At 41.0% G+C, this 14550-nt stretch overlaps 2 protein-coding genes and 1 pseudogene across 3 annotated transcripts; all 3 read left to right on the top strand.

Moving 5' to 3' along the window:
* Positions 1-404: 404 nt before the first annotated feature.
* LOC140784786 (uncharacterized protein At4g38062) lies at positions 405-4158 on the top strand. 2 transcript variants are annotated; one of them, XM_073132338.1, is made up of 2 exons: positions 405-527; positions 878-4158. In XM_073132338.1, exon 2 carries the CDS (start codon positions 889-891, stop codon positions 3787-3789), a length of 2901 nt encoding a protein of 966 aa, XP_072988439.1. In that variant the 5' UTR covers positions 405-527; positions 878-888; the 3' UTR covers positions 3790-4158. The 2 variants fall into 2 exon arrangements, with proteins under 2 accessions (XP_072988439.1, XP_072988438.1); XM_073132337.1 differs by having other exon boundaries at positions 416-527; positions 797-4158.
* A 1003-nt stretch (positions 4159-5161) lies between these two features.
* On the top strand, positions 5162-6979 carry LOC140784787 (AAA-ATPase ASD, mitochondrial-like). The gene is made up of 2 exons (XM_073132339.1): positions 5162-5667; positions 5792-6979. The coding sequence occupies exons 1-2, from the start codon at positions 5258-5260 to the stop codon at positions 6816-6818; spliced, it is 1437 nt and encodes a 478-aa protein (XP_072988440.1). The 5' UTR covers positions 5162-5257; the 3' UTR covers positions 6819-6979.
* A 2700-nt stretch (positions 6980-9679) lies between these two features.
* On the top strand, positions 9680-11426 carry LOC140784785 (AAA-ATPase ASD, mitochondrial-like; annotated as a pseudogene).
* Positions 11427-14550: the final 3124 nt, after the last annotated feature.

The following is a 14550-nucleotide window of genomic DNA, read 5'->3' as shown; positions in this document are numbered from 1 at the left end:
AGGCTTAAATCGACATTAAAATAAGGCCTAATTACAAAATATAAATTATTAAAATATCTATACATGTAAAAAAAATATGATAAGATCAGAATTAAACACTCTACTCTACAAGATCAATTTATACAATAATAATACACTTAAGCAAATTTTAGAATATAATATAATATAGTATAGAAATTATTACTCATATTATATATCATTTTTGAGCCGACTTTATTATTTTAACAGCACTATTAACTACCGTGGTCTGGACTAAATTGCGATTATTATATTTTGTTATCATATTTTCCATCATAAAAAAAGAAGAAGATAGTAAGAAACTGCACGAATCACGTGGCATAATCTCCACCCTAGATCCAAATCGGAAATCCATTACCTTCTTTCCTATTTTGAAAAGTGCCAATAAAATTGGCCCGCCCAAACTCGCCCTAACCCAGATCTCAACGGTCCCAAACACTAAACTCCTCCTCCTCGTCCTCCTCCTCCGCCACCGCCGCCGCTTCGTCCACTTCCCATACTCGAACCAGGTAAGTTAAGTAACGCCTTAAAGTATCCTCCCATGGCTAGGGTTTCTATTGAAGTTCTCCTTGTAGTTGTTCTTTTAGCTACTACTGCATTCTTGCTTTATCTGAAATAGTTTCTATTGATCTCTTTTGTTGCTTGAGGTTTTGCTATTCCAATTTATCAGCAACTCTAATCGGATACGTAAATTTCAAGTTCTTAGAGACATTATACTTATTTCACTGTGGAGAAAGATGATTTTTTTTTCTTCTTTCTTTTTTTGTCCAATTTGTAGGTCATTTGTTTGGTAAACACCTGTATATATGCGTAATTGATTGATGTTGTGAATAAAGTTGTTCCTGGCGTTCAAATTTAGAGTCATTCGACATGGAAGGAGTTTACAAAGAATTGGAGGATTTGAGATCGGCAATGGAGGTCCTCAAGGAAGAATACCAATCTAAATCTTCACTTGCTAACAACCTGAGGAGAGCCCATGATGAGCATCTCGCTCGGTTCCAGGAGGCCAAGGCCGAAATTGCGAAGCAAGCCCGGGATATCAGTGCGAAGGATGAGGAGATTTCTCTGACCAAGAGGATGTATGAGGATCTCAGGTCTAGCTTCGCAGAAAAGGAGGCTGCTTTGAAGCATCTGGGCTTGGCTAGTGAGAACCTAAAGATTAGTTCCAAGGAGAAGGAAAAGAATTTGGAGGCGGAGAACAGGGCGATGGTCTCAGCTTTAGATGAAGCCAATACGAAGAGGGAAGAGCAGGGCAGGATAATTTGTGGATACAAAGAAGAGATTGAAGGGCTCAAACGTCTTTTATCGGCATCCCAAAGGAAGTGCTTAGATGCGGAAGAGAGGGCTCAGGCAGCCAAAGAAGTGAAGAGGAGGGATGAATTATTGTTAAAGTTCGAGGAAGAGAAAGGGCAGGTTGAAGACAGGCTTAAATGGAAGATCGAGCAGTTTAGGCATCTAGAAGAAGCACATGAGAATCTTCAAAATGAATTTCGAGCAGAAAAAAAGGAATGGGGTGTGGAGAGATCTAAATTGGTCGAGAAGATCCACTCTCTGCAAACAAATTTGGATTCTCAGACTAGAGTTTCAGAGAATCTTCAATCCCAGTTGAAGATATGTAACCAAGCGTTAGCCCACGAGGAAAGCCGAAGAAAGATGCTTGAGGCTCAGGTGTCTGAATCAAGACTGATGTATGATAATGTGGTATCTGAGTATGAAGATGCCAGATCAACCATCGAATTGCTGACGGCAAAGAGAGATGAGGATATCGCGTCACTGAGGAGCTCATTGGCTGGTAAAGCTGCCCTTCTCAAAGAAATGGGATTTAGGAAGGCACAACTTGAACAAGAAAATGATGACTTGCGGCTATCGTTGAAGGAGTATCAGGAAGCTCAAATCAATGGAGCGCATTCCGCTGGTTCATTGAAGTCTTTGCGCCAGAAGTTTAGAGCTTTGGAGCAGGTTCACAAAAGCTGTACCGAGAAATTGAAAGCTAGAGAAATTGAATGGAGAACACAGATGGCTAAGCTAGGAAAGGATTTGGATGAGTGCTTGAACAAGTTAAATTTCAAAGATAGACAGCTTCGGCATTTACGGGAGGAGTTAGAATGCAGCTACACATCCCTAGTGCAACAAAAGTTGGAGAACGAAGAGACCTCATCAGTTCTTATGGTGGTTAAATCAAAATTTAAGGAGTCGTGTATATACCTTAATTACTTGAAGCTTGAAATGGAACAGCATTCTGAAAAGCTCAGGGAGAGAGTAGCTGCTATGGCAAAACAATTGGAAGACAAGAATACTGCCCTGGTTCAAGCTCGGGCCGAGAATATCAACAGTTCTGAGACAACGGGCTTATTGCATTCAAGAATTGAGTATCTAGAATCTATTGAGCTGGATTACTCAAAGATGCAGACAGAACTTGATGCATATAAGCAGATGCTAGACAATGCATTAAGGAATCTTGATCACTTTAAAGATGAAGCTGCTAAGAAGGAAAATAGCCTACAAGAGGACTTAAGAAAAGCTTCAGATGCTCTAGATCTAGCAAACTGTTGCCTTTCTGAAAGAAACAGTGAGCTGAACCAGGTGGAATTTAATTTAGAGCAACAGAAACTTATTGTGGAGCGGTTGCTGAAGCTGAAAACTGATATGGAAATTGAAATTAAGAGATATCATGATGAAAATCAAACAATCAGCAGAGAACTGGAGAGCAGGCTTCTTGGCAAGATGGAAAGTGAAGAGGCTCTCATAAAGGAAAAGGAGAGATCTGGTAATATAATTGCGAAAAAAGACAGAAGAATTGAAGAGCTGAACCAACATATCGCATTGCTTCAAGAAGACAATGCAAGACTTGAAACTGCGAATTTAGTCAGGTTAGAGGCCAAGAAAACCACTGAAGAGGAGAATCGGAGAATTCTGGAAACTGCAAGGGACATGGAGATGAGACTAATGGAAATAAAAAGTAGACTTGATTCACTAGAACAGAATTTCATCTCGAGAGAGTGTGAAATCTCAAGATCCCTAGAGAAAGAGAAAGCAAATTGGTTCAAAGTTATTGAACAGAAAGAGAATGCAATTGCAATTATTCAACAAATTGTTGAATCACTTAGGCGAGATATCACACAATCTGTTGAAGCTGCTGGTGCTTTAAAACTTGCAGAGAAGCAACTTGAAATTCGGCAAATTAATGATGCTTTGCAGAAGATTGTGGCAGCTAATGTCGTTGAAGGTCATGATATCCAATATAAGAACGTGTTGATAGTAGAAATGGAGAAGGAGATTGGAGCTCTTCAACTTAAATTGAAGCTTGAAGAAGAAAAATTGGCTAATTCAAAGAGCTCCATTGAAGAGGTTAAAGCTGAAATAGCAGTGGAGAGATTGGAAAACCAGAACGAACAGTTTAGACTTTTGAATGAAATTAGGAACCTGCAGAGCAAAAACAGATCTTTGGAGGACCAACTGGCAGAGCTTAATTCAAAGACAAAACCCTTGCGTGATCTTATTACGAACATTTCAGCAGAGAGGAAAGAATTTATTGGGCAAATGATGGGATTCAGTGATCTGGTAGCTATGATGTTTCATGTAGATAATGAACTGAAGAATAACTGGGAAAAGGTCATGCAAAAAGCTGTAAAAGAGGAGGCCATCAAGAATGTCAAAAGGGGGGACTGGTCCAGCTCAGAAAAGGCAAACGTAAGGAACTTCGTGTCCCCATTAATGAATAAAGCAACACAGGTTTCTGAAAGAAGATTGCCTTTGAAAGAACAAAACTAACAGGAGGGAAAGCATCATATTAGAAGTTCAAATCTGTTCTATGCTTTGGAAATCATTGTAAGCACTTTCTTTCTCACAAAGAAAAATGTGGTACATGAATTTGTGGGCTTCTGCCTGCCACCTTCTTGTGAGATCATAAAGTTCATTCTCAGATGCACTGTAAGTTTGGCTGTAGATTTTCTGATCTACACTTGTAAACCTTGCTCATTCTATGGTGAATTTATGTTGCAAGTTTCACGTCCTTCAGTATGTCAGTCTTAATTTCATTTAAATGCCACTGGCGGCATCTTCCTTGTATATTTATTTCGTCTGCTATCACCATATGTTTTGGAAAATGGTTTGAATATTATGGAAAATGGAAATTCATGTGATCGTGTTTTATATGTATCCTTTTCTTTTGAAGAAAATCATCTCTATGGAGAAACAGAGATCAATCCAGCTAAAGATAGTTAAACTGTATGTGAATCAAAGGAATGCTCATCAAGAGGACATGCAGTTAGATATCAAGAAGAATGGACCCCAATTGAAAGGGCTCACTCAACAAGAGTTCAGACTGCTCTGGCTCACCAGCATTATATTATTAAGAAGAAACAAAGGTAATGAAATAATGTATTCCATCTGATTGACCTCTCCAAGTCTAGTGCTATTCTTATATAATTCTATGGTCGGTCATATGGATTGAGCTCTCTTCTTGTTCAATTTAACTTATATTTTAAAAAAATACACATATCTTGTCAGAAGATTCTGTCCATACTTTGTACAAGATATATTGCAACTGGCTTTTGTATCTACCAAAACTTATCTACTCCAAGTCTGCAACTCCAGTTTCAACTATGTATCAGAGTCATATGAATTTCCTACAACTTGAACCGGAGAAAATCCCTTGTATATATTTTTGACGAGCTTGCAAAGGTCACATAGTGACCCCTATGTATGTAGCAGTAAAAAAAAAAAAAAAAAAGACCCCTATGTGACCCCAACCAGGAGGTATTGGTGGTCAAATCTTAGCTGGGGCAGTGGAAGAAAATAAGAAAAAAAAAATATTTATTTGTCTTTACACATGGCTTTAGTGGTTGGTTAAGCGGTTTAATTTGGTTAAGCTTAAAGCATTGGCTTGAGCTCCACGACGACTCTGTGGTACGGTGGTTTATTACTGCTCAACAAATCTTTAGGATCGATTCTTTGTCTTGAATGATTAGAAAAAGAATAACTCTTACCTGCCCCTTTTCCTTTTCCATTAAGCACCACGAAATATCGTGGCCCAATTGGCTGCCATATTTCCACGTAGGTTAACGAAAGGAAGCTGCTTGCTTGATTACTTCATTTGCGACAAGAAATTAAGTCATTAACAATTAACCCCTCTCTATCTCTCACGCCTATAAATACCAACCGTATAGTATAGGCAGCTCATCTTAGAATTAACCAGACGGTGAGAATAAATATATACTAAAAGAAAGAGGGGAAACTAATGGAGAGGTTGGCAGGCTTTGGCTCTGCCATAGCGAGCTTCATGTTCCTATTCGCCATGGTGAAGAAATACTTCCCATACCAACTGCAAGTCTACTTCACCACTTACACCACGAAGATCGTCTCCTTCGTCTACCCCTACATCCAGATCACCGTCCCGGAATACGGCGAGCGGATGAAGCGCAGCGAGGCCTTCTCCGCCGTCGAAGCCTACCTCAGCTCGTCCTGCTCCAAGCGCGCGCGAAAACTCAAGGCCGACATCGGGAAAGACAGCAGCAAGGTGCTCGTAACCATGGACGACCACGAGGAGGTCGTCGACGAGTTTGAAGGCGCCAAGATATGGTGGTATGCCTCCAAGACGACCCCCAAGACTAATACCATCTCGTGGTATCCTGGCGGAGATGAACGCAGGTCTGTATAGTACTAATATATAATCGGGTTAAAGAAATTAATCGATGAACCTATAGTTGAGAGTAATAACTATATGAACTTAATTGCTCTTGGCTAAGTTGGCTTCGATCGGAAATCGTCGCAGGTACTACCGGTTGAGCTTCCACAAGCGTCAGAGGGACCTTATCATAAATTCCTACCTCAGCCACGTCCTCAAGGAGGGCCGCACTTTCCGGATACAGAACCGGCAGCGCAAGCTCTTCACCAACAACCCCAGTAGCAACTGGCACGGCTACAAGAAGTCCACGTGGAGCCACGTCGTCTTCGAGCACCCCTCCACCTTCGACACGCTCGCCATGCACCCCGACAGGAAGAAGGACCTCATCGACGACCTCACCACCTTCCGCAACGGCAAGGACTACTACGCCAAGATCGGCAAGGCCTGGAAGCGCGGATACCTCCTCTTCGGTCCCCCCGGCACCGGAAAATCAACCATGATCGCCGCCATCGCCAACTTTCTCGACTACGACGTCTACGACTTAGAACTCACCTCCGTCAAGAACAACACCGAGCTGAGGAAGCTCTTCATCGATACGACCGGCAAGTCCATCATCGTCGTCGAGGACATCGACTGCTCTCTCGACCTGACCGGCAAAAGAAAGAGCAAGAAGAAGACCGACTCGGACGAAGACGCCGAGGAGAAGAAGAAATTACCGCCAGGGATGGATGACAAGGAGAACTCCAAGGTGACCCTCTCCGGGCTGCTCAATTTCATCGACGGTCTATGGTCGGCGTGCGGCGGCGAGAGGATCATAGTATTCACCACCAACCACATAGAGAAGTTGGACCCCGCACTCATCCGAAGAGGGAGGATGGATAAGCACATAGAGATGTCGTACTGTGGATTTGAAGCGTTCAAGGTGTTGGCTAAGAACTACTTGGACGTTAAAGACCACCACTTGTTTGATGCCATTAAGACACTACTGGAAGAGCTGAGCATCACACCGGCAGACGTGGCTGAGAACTTGATGCCCAAGTCAGAGGAAGAGAGAAAGAATCCGGGTATTTGCTTTGGTAATTTGATTAAGGATTTGGAATTGGCTAAGGAGGCGGCGGCTAAAGCGGAGGTTAGTAACAAGGAAGAGAGTAGTAGTGTGGAGGATAGCCCATAAATTAAGTATAATAATTTGACGTCAAGAGTTTGAGTTCATTTGTTGAGAAGAAAATTGTGGTGGAATATTTGAGGTTGTCGCTTAATTTGATTTTTAGTTAGTTTGTATCTTATAGTAATAAAAAGTAAAATTTTCTCAATCAGATAATTTAATTTAATAAAGTCTCAACTATTCGTATATATTTCTCATCTGCATTTTACTTATAGAATTAACAATCTGTTTAAATTTGTAGACTATATAAAGAGATAAGAAAGTAAAGAAATTAATTTTACTATCTCATACTAACCGATTCATTTTATAAAATATTATATAATTTAAAGAGAAATCGAAACAAAGAGATATCATGATGCAAATGAAGCAGTCAGCAGAGAACAGGAGGGCAGGCTTCTTGGCAAGATAGAGAGTGAAGAGACTCCAACAAAGGAAAATGAGAGATTTGGTAATATAATTGCAGAGAAAGACAGGAGAATAGAAGAGCTGAATCAACATAGATATTAATGCTCTGCTTCAAGAAGACAATCCAAGGCTTGGAACTGCAAATTTAAAGGCCAATTAGGCTACCGAAGTGAGGATTTGGTCTCATATTGAAATGAAAAAGTGAAGGAATTTATATAGACTCTTGAATCTCTGTCTGCCACCTTCTTGCGATATCATAAAATTCATTAATTCTCAGATGGCCCCGTAAGTTTGGCTATGGATTTTCTGGTCTACTATTGTAAACCTTGCTCATTCTGTGGTGAATTTATAGTGCAAGTTTCAAGTCCTTCAGTATTATGTCATCCTTGTATATTTATTTCGTCTTTTTATCACCATATGTTTTGGAAAATGGAAGTTTATGTGATCATCTTTGATTCTAGTGTCAGAAAAATCACTCATCTCTATGGAGAAACAAAGATGAATCCAGCTAAAGATAGTTAACAAAATCTGCGAATCATAGTGTAACAACTCCTTAGGACATGAAATTAACGTTCATGTCATCAAAAGGACATGAAGCTAGATAGATCTACTCAAATTATTAATTTTGACTCCAATTGAATGGACTCAGCAAAGAGTTCAGACTGCTTTCCTGCCCACCAGCATTATATATATATATATGTTAAGAAAAAAATAAAGGTAACGAAATAATTTATTCCATCTGATTGAAAGTTTGACATTTGTTATAAAATAATCAACTTTACTCAATTTTTAAAGAGATCTTATAAACTTTTTTATGTTGCAATAACAACCTTACATTTGGGGGCAGAGTGAAACAGATAAAAGTGGTGACGAAAAACGCGTAATGACCTACTATACCTCTAATTAATATATCATAATATTATTAATTAAAAAATAATTTAAAATATTAATTCTCTCCTACTCTCTTCTTTCTCCATACTCTGTTATCTCTCCCACGGCCTCCCGTCCCACACAGCTCAACAGCAAGCTTGCCACGGCCTTGCGTTCCCACGCGGCGTGGTAGCAAGCTCACCGCGGTAGCGAGTTCGTCACGGCCTCCCGATCCCACGCGGTGCGGCAGCGAGGGGAGGGAGGGAGGAAGAAAATAGGGTGGTGACTACGAGGATAGAGAAAGGAGATTGAATATAATAATAAGAAAAATTATTTTTTCATTATAATATGTTTTTAATTTAATTTAATTAATAGGTTGCGTAAATATTACAAGGGTATTTAGATCATTTAAAATTAATTACGTGTGATATAACCGCCATGTAAACTGACTAGTCTAAATTTTATGATTGCATATTTAAAATTTGTAGGATATTTAGAAGTTACATTGTAACCTAATAAAATTTTAGATGATTTTTATAAAAATCGGTTATAGTTTAGGGGTATTGATGTAATTAACCTTAAATAAAAAACATTGACGTGTTGACTGCCATGGTCTTGTACTATTCTTATATAATTCCAAGGTCGGTCACACACTCGCAAGAGGTGAGCTCTCTTTTGTACATAAAAGTGACGTAATTTTGTTATATGTGCATGGCGTCAATGCTAGCTGGGCTGCGTGGACTACAAGGCAAATCATAATATATATATATATATATATATATTATTTTTTTTTGTTTTTTTTGAAAAGAATCATAGTAATACTCCACCAATCATCAACTTGTTAGTGCTTTTTATTTGTCTCAGTTTATCATTTATCATATCTATTGTTTATAACTAGCCCTCTTTTAAAAGAATTAAGTAATGCCTACAAGTGGGTTGGTGCATATATATTTCTCCTAACTCGTTTTCGTTTGTCACAGTTTTAAATATAAGTCCTTGTCGTACTGAGAAATTTTTTTATTATGAATTCTTTTCAAGGAAATATTAAGACTAGATGAATCTTGAATTTGACGCACAAATGCTAATTAAGTCTTAATCAAACTGATGTATGTCATTGCCGGGAAGTATTTTGTTTGCCTAGGGACAAAGCCCCTTGTTTAAAAAAAAAAAGAGTAATTTTAAGTGAAGTGCATCTGATCCTCTAAAGCAAAGGTTGTGTGAATTTCTAACAATTAACTGAAGCTTATCATTTTAATTTGAGATTTCGCCAAATTCCGAGGTTTTTCTATTAATCTATAGAATTTCGTAGTGCTACGCATTCTTAATATTATTCTTGTAAATATTTTTTTATAAGCACTTTTTTACCATTAGGCATGGATCTATAATATGAAAAGTAATATCGTCCTTTTTCTAATAAGTCTTTCCTGTCCATTCATGTACGCATATGAGCGGACCAGTTGACTACAATTGTCACGTAGGTCAACAGGTGGAAGCTGCGTAGTTATTTCACCTGCCACAAGAAATATAGTTACTAATTCAAGGCAACCCATGCTTCTCAAGTCTCAATCTCTCACGCCTATAAATTTCCAACAACATAGCAACTCATCTTAGAATCAATCACACAGTGAGAGTAAGTACTAAAAGAAAGAGGGGGGAACTAATGGCGAGTTGGGCAGGCTTTGGCTCTGCCATCGCGAGCTTTATGTTCCTATTCGCCATGGTGAAGCAATACTTCCCATACCAACTGCAAGTCTACTTCACCACTTACACCACGAAGATCGTCTCCTTCGTCTACCCCTACATCCAGATCACCGTCCCGGAATACGGCGAGCGGATGAAGCGCAGCGAGGCCTTCTCCGCCGTCGAAGCCTACCTCAGCTCGTCCTGCTCCAAGCGCGCGCGAAAACTCAAGGCCGACATCGGGAAAGACAGCAGCAAGGTGCTCGTAACCATGGACGACCACGAGGAGGTCGTCGACGAGTTTGAAAGGCGCCAAGATATGGTGGTATGCCTCCAAGACGACCCCCAAGACTAATACCATCTCGTGGTATCCTGGCGGAGATGAACGCAGGTCTGTATAGTACTAATATATAATCGGGTTAAAGAAATTAATCGATGAACCTATAGTTGAGAGTAATAACTATATGAACTTAATTGCTCTTGGCTAAGTTGGCTTCGATCGGAAATCGTCGCAGGTACTACCGGTTGAGCTTCCACAAGCGTCAGAGGGACCTTATCATAAATTCCTACCTCAGCCACGTCCTCAAGGAGGGCCGCACTTTCCGGATACAGAACCGGCAGCGCAAGCTCTTCACCAACAACCCCAGTAGCAACTGGCACGGCTACAAGAAGTCCACGTGGAGCCACGTCGTCTTCGAGCACCCCTCCACCTTCGACACGCTCGCCATGCACCCCGACAGGAAGAAGGACCTCATCGACGACCTCACCACCTTCCGCAACGGCAAGGACTACTACGCCAAGATCGGCAAGGCCTGGAAGCGCGGATACCTCCTCTTCGGTCCCCCCGGCACCGGAAAATCAACCATGATCGCCGCCATCGCCAACTTTCTCGACTACGACGTCTACGACTTAGAACTCACCTCCGTCAAGAACAACACCGAGCTGAGGAGGCTCTTCATCGATACGACCGGCAAGTCCATCATCGTCGTCGAGGACATCGACTGCTCTCTCGACCTGACCGGCAAAAGAAAGAGCAAGAAGAAGACCGACTCGGACGAAGACGCCGAGGAGAAGGAGAAATTACCGCCAGGGATGGACGACAAGGAGGAGAACTCCAAGGTGACCCTCTCCGGGCTGCTCAACTTCATCGACGGGCTATGGTCGGCGTGCGGCGGCGAGAGGATCATAGTATTCACCACCAACCACATAGAGAAGTTGGACCCCGCACTCATCCGAAGAGGGAGGATGGATAAGCACATAGAGATGTCGTACTGTGGATTTGAAGCGTTCAAGGTGTTGGCTAAGAACTACTCGGACGTTAAAGACCACCACTTGTTTGATGCCATTAAGACACTACTGGAAGAGGTGAGCATCACACCGGCAGACGTGGCTGAGAACTTGATGCCCAAGTCAGAGGAAGAGAGAAAGAACCCGGGTATTTGCTTTGGTAATTTGATTAAGGATTTGGAATTGGCTAAGGCGGCGGCGGCTAAAGCGGAGGTTAGTAACAAGGAAGAGCGTAGCAGTGTGGAGGATAGCCCATAAATTAAGTACAATAATTCCATAAGAAATTGACGATCGACGGTGAAAAATTTGACACTGTTTTGTTAAATTTGTATCTTTCTGGTTGAAATAATAGGGAAAGAGAGTACTTTCCTCTTCTGCTGGGCTCTAGTAGTAGGTAGTATGTATACTTACTGGGGCTTACGTGAAATCTTGCTTTAAGTTTTTTTTCTTAATTAAAAGGAAGCTCCATTAAACAGCTAGAGGCTCAAAATAACATCCTAGCATCACCGGGATTGGCTCATTCCAAGTGCATCTGTAGCCAAAATGGATTAAAATCCAGGCATTCCTGATATTTCTCAACAAAAAACAAAATATCTATATTTACTGTACCATTCTAGCCAGTGGGCAGAGCTGTATTTGTCTCACCTTTAGTATGCTGGACTGTTAAGTTTGAAAAAGTCGATATTAGGTATCCGCAATCATCCAGAATCCCTTTGAGTTTCCACAAATTTGATTGTTGATATAGAAGTTGGATCAAAACTTGAAAATCATTTTCAACAATCACTTTTGGAAGTCCAATCTCTCTTGCTTTAAACAATGCTTCTTGGAACGCCCAAGCTTCAACTAAGACAGCTTCTACTCCTTTGCATGGTCCTTCTTGGCAACAAAACAGACGCATTAGCATCTCTAAAAATCCACCCCCACCTCCATGTTTAGTCTTAGGCTCAAAAATTCCATTAATATTTATTTTGATAATACTAGGGGTTGGGGGGTGCCACATAGATGAGAAATTTTATTTTTGGCGGGTTTTACTTCAGTAGATTCTTGAAAATAATCAATAGTCAGCATTAGCATATTCCTCCATAATAGGTCAACAGAAGGTTTGGCGTCCTTGAAAACATAGGTGTTCCGCATTTTCCACGTTTGCCACATAGAATTTAATTATGGCCAGAGAAAAGTAGTTAGTATGCCCCAAGCTATCTACTTCATTGACCTAGTACTTGAAAAGCCAATCCCCATCAAAGGAAAAATGGATGCCCAATAGAGAGTTCCCAAACACATTCAAGAAAGAAATGTCATATATTATATCTAGGGAGTCCCTTAGGATCATACATCCTAGTCCAAACATCCCTTGTGGGGATTTCTAGAAGTTGTAGACATTTTCATAGCATTAGAAAAATATATCATAGATCTTTGGAATAGAAAGCGATAAGCCGACTTGACCATAGGGAGAGTCCCTTAGGATTGTACATCCAAGTCCAAACATCCCTTGTGGGGATTCTTGGAAGTTGCATATCAAGGATTTGCTCCCTAAGATTGGCTCAAACCAAAGATTGACTCTATTAGCATCCCAATTACCTAGATGTATCAATCTAGCCACTTCGTTGGTCCCAAACTTAATGCTCATATTCAAATAAGTCGATTTCCAAGCAATAGGCATACCAAAGATTCACGGGTCATGAATGATACAAGTAGAGCAACCATCCCTAATGTAACGCGAAAAACCATCCTTAAGCAGAGCAGCAGATTCACACAAATGTTTGTAAAAAACCAAACAATATTTTTTGGTATGATTACCCCACAAATGAAATTTTCTATATTTAGCATTCATGATCTTAACTCATAAAGTATTGTTATTAAGCATTTGCCTAATCTTTAGGGCAATAACAGCCACCCGAGCAACTCAAAGGTCCCTGATATTTAAACCCTCTCTATCTTTAGGCAAATTAACCTTCTTCAAATTTACCAAGTGTTGACCTTTAGTGTGCTCAGCCCTTTCCCATAAAAAATCACGAGATCTTTTAGTGATGTCCTCTAAAATATTAATCAGCATAACATAATTACTCAAAGAAAAAGTATAAATGACATTGACGGGGGACCAGAGAAACCAAGATCAACAAGCCTTTGCTAGAGACAGCATAGCTTTTCCAATGCCAACCCAGCCTGCGCACCATACCATTTGCTTTGGTATTAGAAATACAAGTTTCTAACAAAAAAATAACAGCAGTTTTATGATCTCGGATGAACTCCAGGCATCTATTCCATGCATCCCTTTTGAGAGCTCCTCTACAGTTTCAAAAAATTAGAGACATAAAATTAAGTAGTTGTCGAAGAACTTCCTCAAGCCTAGATAACGACCTTTCATTTATTTTCTTAAACTTCTTACCAATAGGTTTGGCCATTGGGTCTATACCTTTACTTCCTTTGAGGAACCCGCTTGAAGCTTCAAGAGCCATTTGGAATTTCATCATCTTCCTATAACGCTAGGCCTCCTCAGAGGCCTTGCCATTTTTTAGATTCATTCTCCCCTCTGCATCCTGACCTAGACCTGAAGGTGAGGATGACGAAGGCATGCTTGCAAGTCCCTCCAAGGCCTTAGCCACCAGGGCTTCATGTTGAGTCTCCAAGCCGTCAGAAGCATTTGGATTTAACCTTGTATTCTCATTGCCCTAAAATAAATGGTCCAGATCCATCTCATACTCAACACGTTCCCTCTCAGTAAAATTAATAAGTTTCGGATCCAAGTAAGTGTTAATGGGCTGCTGTCTACTCGGATCCGAGGCAGCTACTTGAAACCCTCCCACCGAAATTAGACGTGTCAGAGGGCGTTCACGTGGGCTGGCTTTATGTGGCAACTTACCATTGGTAGTAAGTCCACTCAAAGTATTTCCAATGGACGGGGGAACAGGTTCGCTTGGTTTCGAGAAAGCCTCGAGCCCAGCCCCCTTAACCATCTCCTCATTTCGAGACGGAGTCTTGGCATCTATTAGCACCTCGGGATTGCGAGAGACGCATGTGAGCCAGGCTAGGAGCCACCCTCAACTGAGGCCCCCCGTCAAGGCCCGGCTCAACATGGTTCTGATCCAACAGTTCCCCGGTGAGAGTCAGATTTACCCAATCCAACCGAGTGTGTTTGTCTCCACGGCCACCGGGGTTATAACCACCACGAGCATCACCACCACCACTTTCGGCACGGGAAGGGCGGGGGCTGACTAAAATCTCTGGGCCATAATTTGATTGAGCCACTTCAGAACTCTCCATAACCACATCTTTGCAATCACCCATAGGGGTTTGCTAAATCATGGTGGTATCCATAGAGGTCTTACCTTTATCATCACCATTTCGATGATTCTCCATCACTGGAGATACCAACTTACTAGGATATTCCATCACTCGATAGCCAACAACACCACACGTAAAACAAACATATGGTAAATTTTCATAAGCTACATGTTGATAAAATTATTTACCTAGCAGACCAAGATGAAAACCCTTCTTA

This window comes from Typha latifolia, chromosome 3 (genome assembly GCF_019914945.1).
Source record: "Typha latifolia isolate L0001 chromosome 3, TyphaL0001v2, whole genome shotgun sequence".
Lineage (NCBI taxonomy): Eukaryota > Viridiplantae > Streptophyta > Magnoliopsida > Poales > Typhaceae > Typha > Typha latifolia.
Note: the sequence above shows the minus strand (reverse complement) of the source record. Positions and strands in the feature narration are given on the sequence as shown.